At 36.0% G+C, this 23903-nt stretch overlaps 1 protein-coding gene across 2 annotated transcripts in view; it reads left to right on the top strand.

Annotated features, from left to right (window-relative positions):
* Window positions 1-23903, top strand: part of kcnn2 (potassium calcium-activated channel subfamily N member 2) — a 387629-nt gene that overhangs the window by 350723 nt on the left and 13003 nt on the right. For both annotated transcript variants that reach the window (XM_051929490.1, XM_028805278.2), the window contains exons 6-8: window positions 14003-14113; window positions 14224-14351; window positions 23688-23757. In XM_051929490.1, the coding sequence (XP_051785450.1) occupies window positions 14003-14113; window positions 14224-14351; window positions 23688-23757 (309 nt within the window). The remainder of the gene's footprint in view (window positions 1-14002; window positions 14114-14223; window positions 14352-23687; window positions 23758-23903) is intronic.

Below are 23903 nucleotides of genomic sequence, written 5' to 3'. Positions count from 1 at the left end.
CCCTTAACAGGACAACAGAAAATGGGAAAAAAGACATTTACATACTAATGCAGATTAAATGGTGCTAAAGTGGGAAAAATATTTTGTTTAAAATATACAATTAAATTACTGAAGGACAACAAGGTTTCATTAAAAATTCAAATTAATAAAAACCCAAGTCTTAACTAAAACAGAAAAATCTGTCAATTTCATTCTTCACACCTCATGAAACAACATTTAAGCTGTGGATCCAGCAAGCCTCCAATCTCAGTAATACAATATTACAGTCTACACCTCTGGTTTGTAGTTTTACAAACTCAATGAAAGAATAATGTAACTGTGTACAGGTGTAGGATTTATCAGTGAAATACCTGTAGATATTCACTATATGGATTTGTTTTACATTAACAAAATATTCATGTATTATGCAGAGTGTGGCGACACGGTGGCGCAGTGGGTAGCGCTGCTGCCTCGCAGTTGAGAGACCTGGGGACCTGGGTTCACTTCCCGGGTCCTCCCTGCTTGGAGTTTGCATGTTCTCCCCGTGTCTGCGTGGGTTTCCTCCGGGCGCTCCGGTTTCCTCCCACAGTCCAAAGACATGCAGGTTAGGTGGATTGGCAATTCTAATTTGGCCATAGTGTGTGCTTGGTGTGTGGGTGTGTTTGTGTGTGTCCTGCGGTGGGTTGGCACCCTGCCCGGGATTGGTTCCTGCCTTGTGCCCTGTGTTGGCTGGGATCGGCTCCAGCAGACCCCCCGTGACCCTGTGTTTGGATTCAGCGGGTTGGATAATGGATGGATATGCAGTGTGTTTTCTCTTGACCTCTTTATTTAATATTCACTTTGACAATATTGCTCTGACCGTGCCACTTTTAGTTTTGTTAAATTTTGCCTCTTTCTAAATAAAAAAACGTTTCGATCTAATGTCAATATTAAACATTCCCATCACAATAAATGGTAAAGTAACAAAAAAAAAAGATCCAAACCATTTATATTATCAAAGTCACATACTTGGTAATTTACAAAGAACAGAAAATTGAATTGTGACACACAATACAACAATAGAACCTACTGTATTTAAAATTGTTAAATTCAAAGAAAGGACGCCAGTCTATTAGAGGGTTCCTCTTCACAAACCAACCTACAATTACAAATAGTTAACCCAATTTGTATGCCTTTGGGAGCAGGGTGTGGAACTCAAACCAGGACACTGAATCAGTGAGACGGCAACACTATGGGTACTATAGCCATGGTGCATCTTATGTTGTGTTTAAGGTGACACGTTTGCCCTGAAATCATATTAATGTACTTAGTTTACCAATGTATTTTTTAAGAACAATTCTTATTATAAAATAAAACTATAAGTTATTATTATTATTATTATTATTATTATTATAGTAGGTATTATTATGGTCCCTATTATTACAGTAGTCAAAGTACCAGCATGGCCCAGTTATGTCTGGATAATGAGGTAAGGTAAGAAAGCAAATATTTATATGTGTTTTTAATTGTTGACCCTTTTGTCATTGCTGGCTGAATTACTAGTGTCCCTTACATTATCTACACTACCTCTCTAACTATCAATTTCTGTGCTCTCAAGTAATTATTCTTGGAAGTATTATCATCATCATCATTGTTGTCACCATTATCTTAAAATGTTTCTTGTTCTCTTTTTTCAAAAAATTAATTTTGTTATGGTATAACAACTTCCTCCTACTCTTATAGAGTATCCTTGTATTGTGGTTCCTCATTACAAGACTGTTTGAGAGAGAGAGACAGAGTTACAATGATACGTAATATGGACAGCACTTTTCTCCTAATCTTGGAATATCTGGATTCACACTAAGGCTTCCTTAAAGATAATATTTTGGGATTTTTTTATTGGGTGCACGTGATTCTGTCCTAAATTGTCCCTAGTGTGTGCTTGGTGTGTGGGTGTGTGTGCCCTGCAGTGGGCTGGTGGGCTGGCGCCCTGCCCGGGGTTTGTCCCTGCCTTGCGCTGAGTGCTGGCTGGGATTGACTCCAGCAGACCCCCATGACCCTGTGTTAGGATATAGCAGGTTGGAAAATGATTGACTGACTGCTGCTGACTGGAGAACATACTACATACAGTTCGTCACGTGAGAAACACCTGGATGTCAAATAATTCATTACCTTCAGCTGAACTGTTTGGCATAACACAGTTTGATTTTGTGACCCTCTCCATTACAACCCCAGTTCTCAGTGGAACATTTAAAACATGTTGAAGTGTATATTTTTAGTTGTATCAACAGTAATATGCATGGGAAATGTTATGAACTTTGACTCGGCTGTTTTGGGGTGATGCATTTTTTGCACCTTCCCCATTAGAGCCAACCATCCTGATGAAATTTTGGAAATGCCATGTAGGCTACATATTAAGTTGGTTTAGCTTTATTATACATACACAATTTCATTAAGATTAATTTGCTGTTTTGGAATAAAGTGCAGCTTTTTGTTGCCCACCCAAACAGCACAACCCCAATACAACCCCCATCCCCAATTAAATTTTTGAAATAACATATAGCCTATATTTTAAGCTGGACCAGCAGTAATCTACATGGAAAATTTCATGAAAACCATTTCAGCTGTTTTTGCATACTTCACAAACAATCAAAGAGACAAGATGCGAACTGAAGGATAAAATAAGGTCCTTAATGTGCAAAATGGATTCAAAAGGCAGATAGAGGATATTACAATTTTATTCTTACATTTACATTTACAACATTTAGCAGACGCTCTTATCCAGAGCAACTTAAAACAGTGCTTAGTAGTCTACGACTGTTCTTCAGTCTTTTTAGGCTAGGATTAAATCTACTGTCATTAAACAAGTTACCGCTGACCAAGTTGTACACAAAACCATGCTAGAAGAAAAGAGTAAGTTTAGTACAATTTTTTTTTTTTATATATATAAAGAGAAAGGGTAGAAAAAAAGTATGGGGACTTTAGTCCCCCAAGTGCTGTTTAAAGAAGTGTGTCTTCAGATGACGTTTGAAGACAGTGAGGGTCTCCGCTGTTCGTACAGCGGAGGTATTCTTCTTGTTCTTCCTTCGGCTGCTCTTGTTAGGGTCTGTCACAGTGGATCATCTTTCTCCATATCTTCCTGTCCTCTGCATCTTGCTCCGTTACAACTAACACCTTCATGTCCTCTCTCATCTCCTCTCTTCTCTTAGGCCTTCCTCTTTTCCTCTTCCCTGGCAGCTCTATCCTTGGCATCTTTCTCCCAATATACTCAGCATCTCTCCTCAGCACATGTCCATACCAATGTAATCTCCCCTCTCTGACTTTGCCTCCCAACCATCCAACCTGAGCTGACCCTCTAATGTACTCATTTCTAATCCTATCCACCCTCATCACACCCAAATCTTTACATCTTAACAACAAAACTCTGCTACCTCCAGCTCTGTCTCCTGTTTTTTGGTCATTGCCACTGTCTCCAGCCCATATAACATAGCTTCCCTTTCACTCTTGCTGGTACCCATCTGTCACAAGGATATTACAATTTTATTGATATAGATTTACTTATTTCAAGATATAGAGGTACATATTCTATAAGTACTGTGGAACTTTGTTATGGGGGTGTGCTACCAAGATACTCTATCAGTTAGCTCTAAAAACTTGCTGTATTATTTAATTTGTAAGCGTTCTCTCACAATTTGAAAGACATACGTGTTTAAGTTAACTGGCAATGCCAAATTGGCCCTGTGTAGGTGTGTGCATATGATTGGACTATTAAATGGACTTATCTCCTTTCACCCAATCCCCTGGGATAATCTACTGCTCACCATGACCCTAACTGTATTAAGCAAGTTGAAGACATGTTGAATGATATGTTATGCAATGTTATGAATAAGGATGTTAATTTATGGACATAAAATATTTTTAAATTGCAGAATAACTTTAACATTGCTTGAAATGCAAGTAATTTGTTAAACACTGTGGAGTTCACTCCATATAACATTAATATTTTAAAAGTTTCAAAAAATAAATGCAATTTTCCTAGTTCAATATACTATGTCCCACTACAAGGATTGAACTCCAGTCATTAGGCAAAACCTGCTAATCCATAATCATTTTGATATTATAATTTATATCATTTTGGCATATATTAGAAATAAAACAAACAACAATTAATGGTAATAGCTGAGTGTAACAATAAAAACAGTAATGACCTATAAGATTTGTTATGATTTATATTTCTTTTTATCAGATAAAATGCTATATATAACAAATGTGTTTAACAGCTTTTAACAGTTGTGTAGGGGTACACTTTTCGTTGATGCATCTGAAGGAAATATGGATAGTCATGAATCTGCAAATGCTTTACAGCTGACACTAAAAAGCTCTCATGTTTGCTGTGGAGCTCTTTTCTTCATCTGTTGTAAATTAATGCTATGCTTTTAATAAGATTAGCATTTAGACAGAAGTATATATAGCCAGTTGAGTTAACAGTCACAGCAGAATGGAGCAGCAATTCATGGATGTCACCATGAACTAGAAATCAATCCTTCGCTAGGCAGGTATATTGACAACAATTAATGTAAAAGTATTTCTTGCAAGTATGGGAAGAAGAAAAGCCTTCAAAGGGTAACCTTAAGAGCAAGAAGAGAACACACTTCATTGAGAAATTTTCTCAGAATATTAGGATTCATTCATTTTGCTAGAAAACGCCTACGATACAAAATATTGCTGATAGTATGCTAAGAGTAATGTACTGTAGTTTTATACACGTACCATCAGCCTAACAGAAAACTGACAATGTGCCAGAAAAGGCCAGTATTGAATTCAGTGGTATCACTCAATAATTTTATTCCTAAAATGTCTTTCCTGCTATCGCAAAATATCTCCTGAACTATGGGATTTCTCCAGTTTTCTAATCTATAGGAAATGTAATAATTTCCTTCTCTACTAAACACAATCATTGATGATTATTTGTTTTCAGTTGTTCAATACTGTCTCATTTTCTTTTGGTTTATATAGACATCAAGGATAAGACAAAGCTGATGCAAAGTGTAGTAGCCAACTGGCAAGACAGACTTAATTATGTAGTTATGCCATGCCCACTTAAGCAATATTGTTGTTCAAGTAAAACTGCTTGATTCTTACACTTCAAAAAAAAAATATTGTAAATGGCAATTTCTCTGTGAATTAAGAATTCACTTTGTTATCAATATTGGGCCAAATTGCAGTTTAGCCTGTGTCTAGAAGTATATACCGTAAGCTAGGTCCAACTAAAGTATCTATATATCAAGTGATAGTCAAAGCAGGAACTATGATCTTTACTGAGTGCAGTAAAATTAAATGTACTGTAGATATCCAGAGATACAGTAGTTGCTGAGCAGTGTTCCCATGTTTATATTCGATCAGTAGGTTTTGCTTTACTAATTTGGAGAGTCATGCCACTTTTGGAAGTTTCCTAAACATGTAACTAAACTGATACAGTAGTTATTTCTAACAGCTTCTGAATGTACATCAGTGATAACTGATGTACAATACATTTTACATGAACAAGAGCTGCAGTAAATAAAGAGAATTGTGTAAGAATAGAATTACCTCATAATTTATTTCTTTTAGCAATGTGGCTTCACATTTAGGAATGAGAACAGTAGTAAATTGAAAAAGGACAAGAGAATGGAAAGAAAGACAGGGAGAAAGACTCGTGAAGAAAATGCTGAAATAAAAGTCCAGTGTAAAGCAGCACATTTAAACAGCAATGTGAATCAGGCGGTTTGATGCTAAACCTGGCCCTTTGTTAGCACGTGAAACAGATCTCACGTTCTTTATTTTCTCAGCTTGTGATGGCATTAACTGTGGTATTTATAGTTATTTATACTAGATGTACAGTTAATAAATCTTTTACCGCTTTCTTCATAGCGAGCACTGTTAATAAGCAGTTATCAATTTTACCATTTTAGAAGAACTGAAAACAAGATTTAATTTGTATTGAAATATGTATTATGCTTTTCCATAAAGTACAAAGCAGGTAAATGGTTTACCTCAGAAAAACATTTTCTACTAATTTGTCCAGATGAGTCGTAAATAAACTGATAAAAACTTATATTGCAGCCAGACTATTTGTTGGTAGTTTGAGAGTTGACACTTCAGTCATGTTAAGCTAATAATAATAATAATACATTTTATTTATATAGCGCCTTTCCCATACTCAAGGAACTTACAGAATATAAGAAAGAACGGCAGGGTATACAGTATATAGCATTGTACAAATCAGCTAAATAAATATTAAGAATATAAGAATATTACGACAGTGAATTCAGAGAAAAAAAAAGAAGTCCAGTGTAAAGCAGCACATTTAAACAGCAATGTGAATCAGGCGGTTTGATGCTAAACCTGACCCTTTGCTAACACGCTAGCAATAAACATAGTCCTTTTGAGCGCCACCCATGGAATGCAGAGAAGCAAGCTCCCTAAAGCCATCCATGCTCACCACTCATGGCTATTTGTTATGAGCCATGCACTTTTGTCACTGTTGCGATTGGCAAATGTCATTGATTACACTGCCACTGTGCAGAGACAGCTGCACTGTGGCATGTCAGTACTCACTTTTGACAAACTGATAGGCAGCAACAGGTTAGCCGGTGACTGATTTCGAATTCACACAAGACAACTAAGTTATTTAGAACTGTCCTCGTATTTCCGAATGCAAAAATGTAGACCATGTTGTCTTATTTGTGATTCAACATCAGGATATTAATTTTCTGTCTACATTGGAATTATAGTCAGTATGCCATGTGATATACTGTGCACATTGTCATCTGGTTCAGAGCTATTAGTTTCAGCAGTGAAAAACAAAACAAAGCAGTCAACCTAAGCAGTAAATGGATTAGGGAGAGTACAAAATCACCTTTACTTGAATTCCCTAGCATCTTTACTTTTCCATAAACTAGTAGTGTGTTAAGAAATTGAACTCTAAGACAAAAAGACTACAGACCATTTCTGACTCATTATGAGACCCTGGGCAAGTCTCTTAACACACCTATATTTCAAAGGTAACAACATGTACCTAGACAATTGTACCATTTCTTTGAACACTGTTAACTGTAAAAGGTCCTTAATATATAATAATGGTTGTTTGATCACAACAATTATAAAGTAACAATTTAAATATTTATGAGTGGAATCATTATGAATAGCAGTGAGCCTCCAGGGGATGCAACATTATAATGTTATAGCATACTTAAATAGACCTAAGTAGCATTTCCTTGTTAGACATCTTCTTATCTTTATGTTTTTGTAAATCAATACTGAGAAATTTACAGCAATCCTAATCATCTGAATCATAAAATACCAGTAATGGCATGCTGCACATGCAGCGTGTGGGTGTGAAAAGCGTGTGGGTGTGAAAATAAAGAGCTTCCTGAGCAGCTCTTCTTTTCTCCACTCTAGCGGCCCGCTTCTTCTCTTCTTTCGTCGGCATCTTTTCACGTTAAAACTGATTTAAGTCAGTGTTTGTGTTGCAATTACTTAGTATGTTTTCTTTAATTTTTCACTTAAGCTGGCATTTAAGTTTTCAATCTGCCTCAAGAATGATTTAAGATATGAAGAGGTAGAGGAAGTAACGGCGATGGTGGTAAGGATTAGAACGGTGCCCGTACACATCCGCCACATGTCCGTCCTGCTGGTCGCTGCAGAGAGTTGATTCTACAATAAAATAAAATAAAAAGAGGAATAACCTTGGAGGTCAATCATCACCCCGAAAGCGGATTGTAGACTTCACATAGTATATGTGTACCACATTTCAGGTCAATAGGTCAAAAGGTTTGTGAGCTACAGGTGATACTCGCCTCTCTGACTTTGTCTGCCAGCCATCCAACTTGAGCTGACCCTCTAATGTACTCATTTCTAATCCTATCCATCCTTGTCACACCCAGTGCAAATCTTAGCATCTTTAACTCTGCTACCTCTAGCTCTGTCTCCTGCTTTCTGGTCAGTGCCACCGTCTCCATCCCACATAACATAGGTGGTCTCACTACCGTCCTGTAGACCTTCCCTTTCACTCTTGCTGATACCCTTCTGTCACAAATTACTCCTGACACTCTTTTCCACCAATTCCACCCTGCTTGCACTCTCTTTTTCACCTCTCTTCCACAATCCCCATTACTCTGTACTGTTGATCCCAAGTATTTAAACTCATCCATCTTCGCCAAATCTACTCCCTGCAACCTCACCATTCCACTGACCTCCCTCTCATTTACACACATGTATTCTGTCTTGTTCCTACTGACCTTCATTCCTCTCCTCTCTAAAGCATATCTCCACCTCTCCAAGGTCTCCTCAGCCTGCTCCCTACTATTGCTACAGATCACAATGTCATCAGCAAACATCATAGTCCACGGGGACTCCTGTCTAATCTTGTCTGTCAACCTGTCCATCACCATTGCAAATAAGAAAGGGCTCAGAGCCGACCCCTGATGTAATCCCACCTCCAACTTGAATGCATCCGTCACTCCTACCGCAGACCTCACCACAGTCACACTTCCCTCATACATATCCTGTACAACTCTTACATACTTCTCTGCCACTCCCGACTTCCTCATACAATACCACAGCTCCTCTCAAGGCACCCTGTCATATGCTTTTTCCAGGTCCACAAAGACGCAATACAACTCCTTCTGGCCTTCTCTAAACTTCTCCATCAACATCTTCAGAGCAAACATTGCATCTGTGGTGCTCTTTCTTGGCATGAAACCATACTGCTGCTCAATAATCATCACCTCACTTCTTAACCTAGCTTCCACTACTCTTTCCCATAACTTCATGCTGTGGCTCATCAATTGTATTCCCCTGTAGTTACTACAGTCCTGCACATCCCCCTTATTCTTAAAGACATCCTCTCACTTTCCAAGATTCCATTAAACAATCTGGTTAAAAACTCCACTGCCATCTCTCCTATACACCTCCATGCTTCCATAGGTATGTCATCTGGACCAACAGCCTTTCAATTTTTCATCCTCTTCATAGCTGTCCTTACTTTCTCCTTGCTAATCCGTTGCACTTCCTGATTCACTATCTCCACATCATCCAACCTCTTCTCTCTCTCGTTCTCTTCATTCATCAGCCTCTCAAAATACTCTTTACATCTTCTCAACACACTCTCCTCGCTCATCATAAGCCTTTTCTTTAGCCTTCACCACCTCTCTCTTCACCTTGCACCTTATCTCCTTGTACTCTTGTCTACTTTCTGCATCTCTCTGACTGTCCCACTTCTTCTTTGCCATCCTCTTCCTCTGTATACTCTCCTATATTTCCTCATTCCACCACCAGGTTTCCTTTTCCTCCTTCCTCTTTCCAGATGTCACGCCAAGCACCCTTCTTGCTGTCACCTTTACTACATCTGCTGTAGTTTCCCAGCTGTCTGGTAACTCTTCACCGCCACCCAGTGCCTATCTCACCTCCTCCCTAAACTCAACCTTGCAGTCTTCCTTTTTCAACTTCCACCATTTGATCCTTGGCTCTGCCCTCACACTCTTCCTCTTCTTGATCTCCAACGTCATCCTACAGACCACCATCCTATGCTGCTTAACTACACTTTCCCCTGCCACCACTTTACAGTCTTCAATCTCCTTCAGATCAGCTCTTCTGCATAGGATGTAATCTACCTGTGTGCATCTTCCTCCACTCATGTACATAACCCTATGTTCCTCCCTCTTCTTAAAATACGTATTCACCACAGCCATGTCCATCCTTTTGGCAAAATCCACTATCCTCTGACCTTCTTCATTCCTCTCCTTGACACCATACCTACCCATCACCTCCTCGTCTCCACTGTTCCCTTCACCAACATGCACATTGAAATCCGCTCCAATCACCACTTTCTGTCCCTTGGGTACACAGTTCATCACTTCATCCAACTCTAAAAATCTTCTTTCTCACCCATTGCACACCCAACTTGCGGTGCATATGCACTAACAACATTCATCATCACACCTCCAATTTCCAACTTCATAATCATTACTATGCCTGACACTCTTTTCACCTCCAAAACACTCTTGACATGCCGTTCCTTCAGAATAACCCCTACCCCATTTCTCCTCTCATCCACACCATGATAGAACAATTTGAATCCACCTCCAATCCACCTGGCCTTACTCCCCTTCCATTTAGTCTCTTGCACGCACAATATATCAACCTTCCTTCTCTCCATCATATCTGTTAACTCTCTCCCCTTACCAGTCATACTGCCAACATTCAAAGTTTCTACCCTCAGTTCCACTCTCTTTACTTTCCTCCTCTCCTCCTGCCTCCGGACACATCTCCCCCCTCTTCTTCTCCTTCTTCTTCTTCGGCCAACAGTAGCCCAATTTCCACCAGCACCCTGTTGGCAGTCATTGTTAATCTGGGGCTCGACCTATTCGGTATGGAAATTTGTATTGTTGTCCAGATATTGATTTGAGAAAATTTTACACCGGATGCCCTTCCTGGCGTAACTCTCCCCATTTATCCGGGCTTAGGATTGGCATGAAGAAACACACTGGTTTGTGCATCCCCTGTGGCTGGGTTCTACTTAGCCTTGAATATAATCTTTAATAGTGTAATAATAATAATGGAAGTGACAAAAATAAAAACCTTTTACAGTTCAGTATAACTGGGATAATTCAATGTATCAAAGTAACAACTTGAGTATTTAAATCCCATTACTACAGATTTACATACAATAGAATATTGCTAAGTTAGATACAGTAATTTCCAACCTGCTGAATCCGAACACAGGGTCACGGGGGTCTGCTGGAGCCAATCCCAGCCAACACAGGGCACAAGACAGGAACCAATCCTGGGCAGGGTGCCAACCCACCGCAGGACACACACAAACACACCCACACACCAAGCATACACTAGGGCCAATTTAGAATCGCCAATCAACCTAACCTGCATGTCTTTGGACTGTGGGAGGAAACCGGAGCGCCCGGAGGAAACCCACGCAGACACGGGGAGAACATGCAAACTCCACGCAGGGAGGACCCGGGAAGCGAACCCAGGTCTCCTAACTGCAAGGCAGCAGCGCTACCCACTGCGCCACCGTGCCGCCTACAGTAATTTCTTTATGAATATTTTTTGTCTTTATAATTAAGTTCAGTTAAAATTTCAGAGTATGCATTCAGTTAATGTAAATTATATGTAATTAAATATGTAATTAAAAAAAATGGATTTGCAAACAAAATTTAATTTTTTGACCATAAGAGAAATTGAGCAACTGTTACATAAATCATGTCTTTCTTATTATGAATACGGAGAAAAGGCTAGCAAGACAACAAACTGTGAGAAACATAAGAAAGTGGCTTAAAATGCTATCACAGAAATCAATAGTGCAACAGAAAGCAAAGTTACTGAACACAAAGGTATAAGTAACATATTTAAAGTATAGTGTAAGATATATTGTTGATTATCATAATGTAATAAAATTGCACATCTTACAGGCCATTTTTTATTCACCAGTGATTTTAAGTTTCTTGTCACAAAATCTTGTAAAAAAAAGAGATAAGAGGAAATGCTTTCTTCTGTGATTTTGCAAGATTAAACAGTATATGTTAAAGTCAGACATTTACTAGCAAATCTTGGACACTTGGTCAAATTATTATACTTGCAAACTTCAGCAACAACAGAGCTACCAGAGGCCATGCTATTCCTGGCAGTAGAAAAAGCTTTTTGAGTTGAATCAAATTACTTCTTCGCAGCATTAGGCAAAATTTGGGTTTTAATCCAGTATATGTGCATGGATTAAATTGTTTCCAGTTTGTGAAAATAATAAAACTTTGGATTATTTTGTTTTAGAATATGGGTCCAGAGGGAGATGTCCTTTATCACTAAATTTAATGCCATCATCATTTACCTGTAGCATTGGCTATCTCCTTGTATAAAAAACAGAGCTTTTAGAATTTTTAATGAGTGATCTTGAGTAAACATTTTCTTTATGCAGATGATGCTTTATATTACTGATCAATACCCATCTCCTCAATATGTACTTAATGTATTACAAAAGCTTTATACAATTCTTTAGTTCTTGATGGTTTGAATGTGAATATCATTTCCAATAAATAGCCTTGCATGACTTTTTAAATTTGTATTCTTCACCTTTCTGGCAAATGTTCACATTAGGAATAATATTGAACCCCTACTTACAGACCATTTTAAATTGAACTTTTGGCATCTGATTGTAAGTGTTAAATAATACGTTATAAACTGACCATGTTTCATTTTACATTAACTGGGACGATTACCATTACTAAAATTAATATTCAATAGAGATTTATGTATATTTTTCTAATATATAGCTTTAAAAAAACCCTATTACAAATTGGTATGCAAATGTAACTTTGTTAATTTGAAGTTTAAGGAAGCGTTGAATAGCTATAATTCATATTTTAGAGATCTGAAGCTAAAGTGTTGGTACTAGAGACAATATGTTTATATCTTTTGAGCACCTCTTTCTCAGATATAACCTTACATCAAGACATTTTTAGCTACTTTCAAGTTAGAGACTTTGCTAAAAGAAACATGTGACAATTCCTAACCTTCCATCAATATCTCTTTTATAAATTATACATCCATCTCTGTTAGGTACAGGCAGTACAGTATAGCAGTGCTTTTAAAAGACTGTAGCTCTATATACGGTAATCCATGTATGGAAATTTTGTGTTAGTTTTCTAGGAGGGAATGGATACCAACTTTCAATAAAGTACTCTTCCTCAATCTATTTGAAGCACTGTTTAATTTATCCAGGAGTGCACATCATATATATGTTATGGACTATCCATAATGTACTGAATGTAGACCTTGGTTGTGAGTGATATGGTAAGGCAACTAACCTACTGCTGTGATTCAGAGTAACAAACATATGCAAAATGGGATATGGGGCCACCAGATAGTCGCAGGCAAGGACTGTCGCCCCCATCCAGCTAGTCCCCCAACTGCTACCTACAGCTCACAGAACACAACAAATGGACACACATTTAATATAAAACACATATTTCAAATAATAATGTAAGGTAACATAAATTACAGTTAAAAATGATAAAATCAGCAATAAAACAACAAATAAATACAAGCCAAGGAAATCAACCCTAGCTGTAACATAATGCTTAGACCTTACAGGAATAAAATATTTGCTTATTTATGAAACATTCTTGGACTTAAATAATTCCTTGTACTTTTAAAAGCAGTGTTTGGAATAATAGCTGGTATAATAATATGACTGGTAAATCTGTTGTGAAAACATATATCACACCGATGGTGTTTCACTCTAAACTAGGAATCTGAAAGACTGATTTTGATTGTTACGTGACACATATTATGGAGGGCATGGTCGTGAAGCAATGTGTCGTACTGCTGCTTCACAGACCCAACATCCCCAGTTTGAATCTCAAACCTTGTTGTTGTCCATTTGGAGTTTGTATGTTTCCTCGTATCTGTGAGGAATTTCCTCTTAGTATTCAATTTTCCTGCCACATTTTCAAAGATGAGTGGGTTAGGTTAATTGGATAATCTAAATTAGAACTGAAGATGTGTGTGTTGGTGAGTTCTGTGATGAACTGGCATTCTTTTCAGGACCGTTTCCAACCTTGGCTACAGTGCTGCTGAGATGGGTTCTGGCCCCTACTACTGGACTTAAGCATGTCTGAGAATTTTATTATATGCTTAAAGTGATCACCATTTATTAATCCTGATTATTGAATATTGTCTCCTGGATTTTAGAGATTATAATGTTGCCAATGAGAAATTAATACGTATATAATTAAAAGCATAAAAAGTAATAACTTTTTTTTACATGCCCTAATATACTATTTAATACTATGAATTAGAGTGCAAGATAATATGTAAAAGTACTGTAAACATCCTTTAAAATATTTTATTTAAGATATTCAGATTTAATTCATATTGTTATACTTGTAGAATTTATGTTAATATCATGTGAAGAAATACTGTGTTACTAGGATTTCTTTTTTTGTAGAGAAACAATACAGAAATTAAGAAACATTGTTTTTTTTTTTTACAGGGTGCTGGTTGTACTGCTCTGGTAGTAGCCGTGGTTGCCAGGAAATTAGAGTTGACCAAAGCTGAAAAACATGTGCATAATTTTATGATGGACACACAGCTGACAAAGAGAGTAAGTGATGCATACAGGATCAAAGTCGCATTTAACTCGTATACCTATTTTTTTGTCTCATTACTAAGGTACTGTATGTTCATTTGTAATATATTTTTTTTTTCATAAAGGTGAAAAATGCAGCTGCAAACGTACTCAGGGAAACATGGCTAATATATAAAAACACCAAGTTAGTAAAAAAGATAGACCATGCACGGGTGAGGAAACATCAGCGTAAGTTCCTGCAGGCCATTCATCAGTGAGTATTTCTACTGATTTTTTTTTCCTCAGTTTTTGTCAAAATCAGATAATTCAGATGTCATTTTAGAAATTGATATCGAAGTCACTTCACTTTCAGGATGCAGTTGATTCCATAAAAAAAGGTGGTCAGTTTCAGAGGTGGGTAGTAGCGAGTTACATTTACTCGAGTAACTTTTTAAAAACATTTGACTTCTAAGAGTAGTTTTACTGCACCATACTTTTTACTTGAGTACATTTGTGAAGAAGAAACGCTACTCTTACTTCGCTACATTGGGCAACACTAAAAATCCTTACTTTTTTTCCATTATATATGCTATATTTTTGCCAGAGAGAAGTCGCCAGTGGATCTAATGCATGACTGTTTCACAAATCAGATATAGCAACAATAATCACATGACTCCGTTTCACCATTCAGACGTAGCCATGCAAGTCACATGACCACACACAAACTTCCTGCATCTGCAGCCTGTGTAAGACTTTTAGTCATGCGGGGCTCTTGTTCACTGCTAAACGGTCACAGCTTCACTGCAAGAACCTTGAGAGCCAACTCCTGCTGAAGCTTAACCATCACTTCACTGAGTGAAGTACAAGCAGGTTTTAACCAAACATGCACAGACAGTCATGGTAAAGCTGCTTTGTTCTAATGTTATTTTCTATCAGCTGTGCTATTTGGAGGGCAAGTTTGTGACGATGCCGGTCCCACACAGACTCGACTCAACTCGACTCGACTCTTTTCTTTGATTCCCCCTTCTTTTTTTTTGTGCCGACCCGTATATATACACTCTCCATGGGCCTTAATCACACGCCGCAGAAAGCCAATGAAGCAATTCAGAACAATCGCACCCACACGTGCAGGTGTGACTCGCTCCAACTACCTCATTAACTCCCTGCGGTCGTGCATTTGCGCCTACAGAGAGTGACATGGCTTTATGGATTTGAAACTGGCCTTTATTTTTTTTTTTGAAGCTGCGGACCCCACTACACCACAAAGTGAATATACAGTATTATACTGACAGTGTACAAGTTATCTTGTCACTGTAAGTAGTTTGCACTGTTCAAACATACATGTTACCTACTGTAGGTATTGGCTTCAAAAGCTTTGTTGTGAAAATCTGAGATTTGGAACTTTGTGTTATTTGTGCATCTTTATTTTGTAAAGATGTTATTTATTTGTACTCATTTTTTATTTTATTATTTGGAAATAGCAGAATTTTCACATTATTTTATATTTTTATCTGTCTTATTACAACATTTCTAAAAAATAAATCATTTATTATGTTCAAACAGTTACTCAGTACTTAAGTAGTCTTTATACTGAAAAAAATACTTTTCTACTCTTACTTGAGTAATTTTTTGGATGACTACTTTTTACTTCTACTTGAGTAATATTATTTTGAAGTAACGCTACTCTTACTTGAGTACAATATTTGGCTACTCTACCCACCTCTGGTCAGTTTTCACCAAATTATTTAGGGGCTGTTAATTTCTGTTGCTTGAAAGTGAATTCATTTAAAGAAAATGTCTGCACCTAACACTGAGTTGTAAGCTAGAAACTATCTTTATGGATTTCATTGACAAAAGGCTCTTAGAAGTGAAAATAATGTATAACAAGTCTTCATATCAGTCAAACAGGTCCACTACAGTTCACATATACTGATTTCAAAGGATGTGTAAACCAAAAATTGTTCAATCTGCATTCTGTAATTAAAGCAAACACTATTCCAATATAATCAGGCACAGTGCTAATAAAATAATTTTATTTAAAAGTTTATTTTGCTTTTCTTTTTTAAAGATCAGATAAAATATAATTTACACTGCATTTAAACTCATTACTTCGAGAAAAGAGTAAAGAATGTATTTTTTTCAGTTTGTTCTGCTATATTTATTTAAAAAAAGCCCTAAACATTTTTATTTGGAGTGCAGCAAAATAAAATGCAAGCTTGCAGATGTAATTTAAAAATCATTTCCATTATTAAGGTGACCTTTGCTTCTACATTATGTCTAAATTTTATACAAATAGAGACTACTCATCAACGTTAGGAAGCATAGAGTTAGGACATTTATTGTTCATGACCAAATAAGCTTTTATTATTGGAATTCCTTTCATACTTAAGCAAGGAAATTTGGGTTTTATTTATTGGAAAATAGATATGTATATGTAATGAATTAATGTCCATATAGTTTAATTTCAATTTCAAAGGTGAGGACTTCTGTTGCACAGTGTACAAAAATCAGCCAATAATTTTGTCTCTCCCATAGCATTTTGCCAGGATATACCAAGGTCGGGCGGCACGGTGGCGCAGTGGGTAGCGCTGCTGCCTTGCAGTTAGCTAGTTCGCTTCCCGGGTCCTCCCAGCGTGGAGTTTGCATGTTCTCCTCGTGTCTGCGTGGGTTTCCTCCGGGTATTCTGGTTTCCTCCCACAGTACAAAGACATACACGTTAGGTGCATTGGCGATCCTAAATTGTCCTTACTGTGTGCTTGGTGTGTGGGTGGGTGTGTATGTGTAGGTGGGTTGGTGCCCTGCCCAGGGTTTGTTTCCTGCCTTGCGCCCTGTGTTGGCTGGTGATTGGCTCCAGCAGACCCCCGTGACCCTATAGTGAGGATATAGCGGGTTGGATAATGGATGGATGGATATACCAAGGTCACATCTTTTAATGACTTATATTTAAAGGAAGTATACATTATAATACACAGACACAAGAAGAATTGGTTCTATTTTAAAATCTGGAATATAGAAAGTCATCACACGGCTTCTATGATTTTTAACAGATTATATGATTTATCAGTAATAAGCATTTAGGCACTGCACTGACCCTACTGAAAGCTTTGGGAGGTTTGCTTTGGACAGTTTAATTAATGAGAACAATGCTCATTTTTAACTGATTGCCTGATTTGCATTTGAAGTGTATGTTAATTATGTTTGGACAATATTTAAAAGAAATTAAACAATCTGCTTCTGTTTCCAAAATTTGCATTATAAAATATGCTGCATTTTTCAAAAGTACTTAAGTTTTGTCCTGTGTTGGGCTAAGTCTAGAAAGAGATAATGTCTTGTAGTTGAACGATAATCAAAAGTATTATGCTAGCACTTATACACTGCATCCATAAGAAGTTACTTGCTCTTAACACACATGAATATTGTTGGCAATTGCAGGAAGTAGTTAAGGCTTTGGATTTCAAACTCTGAGGTTGTGGGTTCAAATCCAGGTACTGACATTGTGTGACCCTGAGAAAGTCACTTTACCTGCCTGTTCTCCAACTGGAAAACCAAAAGAAATTAAACCAATTGCAACTCAAATGGTTCAAGTCGCCTTGGATAAAGTGTCAGCCAAAATAATTAAATAAAAAATAAAACCAAAACTGCTGATGACGATTCTTCCTAAAACTACTGGTTGTGTCATAATGTTAAATACCAGTATATACAGGACTAATAACAACTGGTAACATGTATGTTATTAGTTTATGAATTCTGTATTTATCCTAAAGAATGAATTAGTAACAAGTGCTTTAAAACATTTTAAGCATTAACTGTCATTCACTACTTATAGGCTGTCGGAAAATTGAAAATACACCTTATGAGAAGGATATAGGAGTCAGTGGACTCTAAGCTATAAACTTCCAGACAGTGTTCAGAAGCCATTAAGAAAGCAAACAGAATGTCAGGTTATATAGCTCAATGTGTGGTATACAAGTCCAAGGAGGTTATGCTAAAGCTTTATAATGCACCGGTGAGGCCTCATCTTGAGTACTGTGTGCGGTTTTGGTCTCCAGGCATCAAAAAGGACATAGCAGGGCTAGAAAAGGTCCAGAGAAGAGCGACTAGGCTGATTCCAGGGCTACAGGGGTTGAATTATGAGGAAAGATTAAAAGAGCTGAGCCTATACAGTTTAAGCAAAAGAAGATTAAGAGGTGACACGATTGAAGTGTTAGTACAGTGGATCGAGACTGTTATTTAAAATGAGTTCATCAACAACACGGGGACACATTTGGAAACTTGTTAAGGGTAAATTTCGCACAAACATTAGGAAGTTTTTCTTTACACAAAGAACAATAGACACTTGGGACAAGCTACCAAGTAGTGTGGTAGACAGTAAGACTTTAGGGACTTTCAAAACTCGACTTGATGTTTTTTAGAAGAAATAAATTGGATAGGATTGGCGAGCTTTGTTCGGCTGAATGGCCTGTTCTAATGTTGTAATGTTATGATTCCTGACTCTTATATGTTTAGTACATTAATGTCTAAGGTGCAAAGGTTGATAAGGTGAACCTTAATGATGGTCTGGTACATCTGCAGTAATTTGAAGAATTTATAGGGAGAATAAGGCGCAGTACTAAGATGAAAGAGCCTTTTGTAAATGAGATCCATTCCAATAATAGTTTTTACTCCATGATGACTAACACTTAAACTTTTATTAATCCTTTTAGAATGATGAAATACTGTAGCTGCAACAACTTTGTTCAGTATTTATAAAGAGTATTCTACATGAAGGATAAAACATGCTATAATTGTTTAATTTTGGATTATTTTACAAAGGTTTATGCAAAGTGAAGGAATCTTTGTTGTTTGTTTTCAATATTAGATTATTTACATCTTGTGTAATACCTTTTTGAATGTCATTATTTTTTATTGTCAACTATTTATAAATAAGTTAAACTTTTTTTTTATTTGGTTTTTGTTCTCTCCCAATTAAAATGGAAACATTTTCTTATTAACTCTCTGGAAATTAATTTGGTTGGTATAATTTTGTTTGTTGATTTGGTTACACTTTAGATTAGGTACTGCAAAAATGCATGTATTACGCATTTACTCTTATGGAACTAGACTTTAACAAAGTCTTCTTTTAGTCTTAATTACAGTTATAAGGCATCAGTAAATAGGATATAGCATTTGATATTCTGCTTAAAACTATAACAGATTCACAGGTCTTATGCAATATCAAGAGACATATATTTCCCTTAAGCCACCTCTGACCGTTCCAAAGTGAAGATATTTTAGTACGACACATTGTACAGATAAATAGCCACTTTACTTACACTTTGTAAGTTTCATTAACAACAAAAGAAGCCTTTGTTAAGATTTTGTTATATAAGAGTAAATGAGTCATAAATGCATATTTGCAGTACCTAACCTAAAGCGTGACTTTTGATTTTTGTTAATTACATTTTTCCCAATATAAAAACTGTTGTACATACATGCTTCCTTCTATTGCTTGTATATAGAATATTTTTCAATTGCTTACTTATGTTTTGTCTTTTTTTGTTTCACCAAATGAAAATAGAGCGCGAAAGTAAGTGTGTGTGAGCATTTTTAAAGATGTGACCACTTAATGCATGCCTACAACAAATTATTTATTCTAATGGTTTGATCACTGCCATGGAAATGTGATCCAATATCATGATTCTGTGTGTGATAAGTGATGTTCACAATTTACATGTGACATTGCAGCATTATTTGCAGATAATACATGCTGCATTTGCAGTGCTTTGTTTTTTTTGTCATTACTTGCAGCTAACAGGTTTTCATTCTGAAACTCTTGTCATTTCAAACTGAACACACTTCAAATGAAACATAAACCTGTCCACTGATACTCTGATACTAAATACTGTAAATACTTCAAAAAATGATAACTCAGTTTAATGAAAAGATGAAAACTGGAAAGGAATTTGTTTTAAAACGAGCAGGGTAGTAACCACATTTTCAGGTTAATCTGTTCTTTATAAAAGTGTAGAAATAGTTTCAAAGCAACACATTCTTTTTTTTTTTTTTTTTTTTTTTTTACATTTTATGCTATCTTCCTCTTTACCATTTTTCATCCATTGAAGTTTAATGATCCCTTAACTGATTCCAGTGATACAAATAGTGTTACTATTATATTTATGCCAAACATAATCCCTGGAAATGCAATTTGTGCAACATTCTACATTTAGTCTTTGGGGATGTCTCAGCAGAGTTTAACTTAAAATGCTTACTGAAGGCCTTATTTGGGATATTTTGATAACAATTCAACCAAATTTGACTACTAGTAGGAAGTTTCAGATTTATGTTTCCAGGCCTTTCTGCACAGATTTTAAGTAAGATTTAACACAAATAACTTTTGGGGTAAAATGTATTTCATTTCATCACACTGCCTGACTTGTTAAAGATGGGCTTCCTGCTGTTGCATATCCTTATAAGTAGGCCCCAGTGGTTAATATTATCTTAGTTTATGTATCTGTGTTTGTCACCGTTTGATACTGAATATTGCACTCCAGCACAAAATTACAAGTCATCTTATACTTACAGTTGATTTCAAAATAAGCACCAGTTTAAATTCCAGAAACCAACAATTTAAAATTAATTTAAATGTTATTCCCTATTAAACAATATTTAGATATGTGTATATGATTAGATAATCAATCATTAAAATATGCAAATGAATGTAGTGATCACAATACAGTTTTGGCTATGGAACTGTTCTGGGACCTTCAGGGGAAATTGGACAGACTCGTGATTCTTACAGCAGTTATCAGCTGTACATTTTGGGGTAAAACTGGCACGACCAGAAACATTTTCAATTCTCTTAAATTTTTGTAGGTTCAACAAAAACAGAAACCCACAGGAATTATTGTTTATATCAAGGCGTGCACTCATGGCCATGAGACAGCTGCAGAGATGGTCATAGGAGATGGAGGCGATATGAAAAAGTACTGTGGTAAAGGACCCTCCAGTAAACTAGAGTGGTTTGTGGTTCATTCTTCTTGATGTGTGTCTCTATACTTAAGAGGCACTTACAATAACATAGATCTGAAGCAATGCTTGTTTTGAACATATAGTAAACAGATTACAGAGCAGAAAATGGTAAAACAAAAAAAAAAAAAATCTGTTCCTGTTTCCTGTTTTCATTTTGAATGTTTAAAGCAGTTAACCTTGGCTACAAAGGTGAAGGTTGTGTGATCAGTAAACCTTTCAGGCAGCCATAAAAATTAATGTTTTTGCCTAAAATACCTTTAATGTACTGCTCAATGGACCTCCCTAGAGGTTTATTGCTTTGAAGAATGATTTAGAAAGTTAAAAGAAAGCCTACAACCAAAAATAGTAGACTCAATGTATATTTTATAGTATGCACAGAATAGTTTAAGGCTTGAAATGCAGTTCTTCTAAACAGAAGATATCACCTTATCACCCAGGTCTTCAAATTTTCATGAAGCCAGTTATTTTCCTTTTCATAATTTGATATTTAACATAATATAGTTTTTGATGTAATTGGTGCTTAGTGCTGTCTGCAGCCCAATTTAACAGAGTTAGTGTGGGATTGTAGTTATTTTATTTTGTTATTATGTCACAAGAATAATGTCTCTCAATTCAGTTAATAAGCAGTGTTGAGTAATTATTTATTTACAAAAATATTGATGGTCATGCTTTAAATATCTACCTAAAATAGATCAAAGATACAATGTGGAAATATTGCTGGTCTGTCTTGTGTTACGATGTACAGTATATAGTATTCCATAATTTTAGATTCACAATAAAGCTTATGTCATGACCTGTACAAAAACTGCTTCAGTTTGAACACCCTAATATCTTTTAGACCATTATTTTTTGTTACTTACACTTTAAAATGAAAATTGTTTTGCAAAGGTTTAATCTAGCACTTCTTCATGATATAAAATATTCCATTCAAGTAAACAATGTATATTATTTTATTATTTATGTAAATTAAAAATGCAGTCCTTGTATGACAGTAAATTTCCTTCTTTGAACTATCCATTTTCTGAAACTGCTTACTCTCACTCCTCAATGACATCAAAAGTGTGCATTATTTTGTGTAGTTTATACTCTGTTTTGCATTTGTTTTAGCTGATTAAAGGTCAGTAGAGCTGTATTTTATTAAAGAGCTCTTACTTAAGTATCAGAGCTTTTTTCAAAGGATATAAAACATCTAGTATAATTAAAGAGAGCCATATTGTTTGAAATGTTTGGCACCTGGCTGGTAAGAACATTAAATACCAAGAGGAAAAATGTTAAAAATATTCAGAAGATCTTTAAGACACAACACTCTCACATTCTTAAGCATATGATAAGTAGTATGGAGCTTTAATTTCAACAAATGCTTCTTTATTATTTTACCACCCAGTGTATCAAAATAACCCTGTCAATAAATTATCCAAAATGTATTTTATGTAGCATCCTTTATAGTGCACACTATGGTAAGGCACTTTACAATAAATTTAAAGTAACAAGATAAAGAGTAGAATTGTGCAATGCATGATAAACAGACAGTAGCTTTTTAGCACAAACTGAAAAATTATTCCAAAAAAAAATGTACCTTTTCATAGTGGCTATAGGTGTTATAAATATCAAACTATTCAAATAGCTTTCTGTTGTAAAACAGCCTTTATTGTTTTATTTTATGACACATTTTCAGTTCTTTTGGTCTCTTTTATCAACTTACAGTTTCTGATAATGCAGCAGAAGAATATGATGCTCTCATTCTTGCCATATGCCAAATACTGTTCACGAAAACACTAACACAATCTGGAAAGAATAAAACTCAGGAAGAAATATGTTAGTCTTTTAAATGAAATGATGGCACAAAATGTCCATGTGTATGACTCTAGTGAGGAAACCATGAGAATAGCTGAACAATTATTTTTTTCAAAAGTATCCCTTTCATATGTACATCTTCCTGCAGCAAACACCTGAAAAATAATGGAAATGACTGCATGCTACGCAATTAAAATAAACATAACAAAATGAAAACAAGATTTTATCCCAAAGCCAACGTGTTGTTTTTTTCAAGTTAATCTTTTTCACACTTTAGCTGCAAGTTAATGGGTTCCTTTTTTTATCAGAATCTCGCTTATCACTGTTTTACCATCCGATTCTGACACCTCCTGATCAATTCCATTTCAGACTGGACAGGCTTAATTCCTGCATCTAGTCCCGTAGGCATAGGAAGAAACCAAATTCCAAACAGTTATAAGGGGAAAAAAAAATAACAAAATTCACGACTTCCTATGTCTATTTGTCATGATACAAAAGCTTTTGAGAACTGTTTCTTGCATATGCCTCACATTGGTAAAATGTTACTATATTATTTAAAAAAGAAATGAAAAATAAGTCATTGCAAACAGCACTCAGAGGGCATTAAACATCTTTCTTACCATTTGCTTTTTTTTTGCGGTGTGGAGAAAGCATGCATCTCATTCAACTAAGCACATAAACCAATTTGATTATGGGCCCAATAGCACAAGCATTTGTCTATGCAAATATATGTTTAATGCATGATGTTTTGGAAATCTTATTATTCTAAAGCGATATGTTTACTGACTTTTGCTCAATCTACATTTAGATTAAGAAGTGTTAAAATGGAACAGAGAAAACTGAATGACCAAGCAAACACTTTGGTGGATCTGGCCAAGGTTAGTACAGCTTTCACCAGAAATGCAAAATGTTGTTTCATTTATTGGTAATAAAAAAAAAAACATTCTCAATGTGTAGTAGTTTTAAGTATGTTTTGCATTGTAAATCAAGCTAAGAAAAAATGCTTTTGGTTAGGCACTGTAAG

Source organism: Erpetoichthys calabaricus, chromosome 7, assembly GCF_900747795.2.
Source record: "Erpetoichthys calabaricus chromosome 7, fErpCal1.3, whole genome shotgun sequence".
Taxonomy (NCBI): Eukaryota; Metazoa; Chordata; class Cladistia; order Polypteriformes; family Polypteridae; genus Erpetoichthys; species Erpetoichthys calabaricus.
This window is presented reverse-complemented; position numbering and strand designations above follow the sequence as displayed.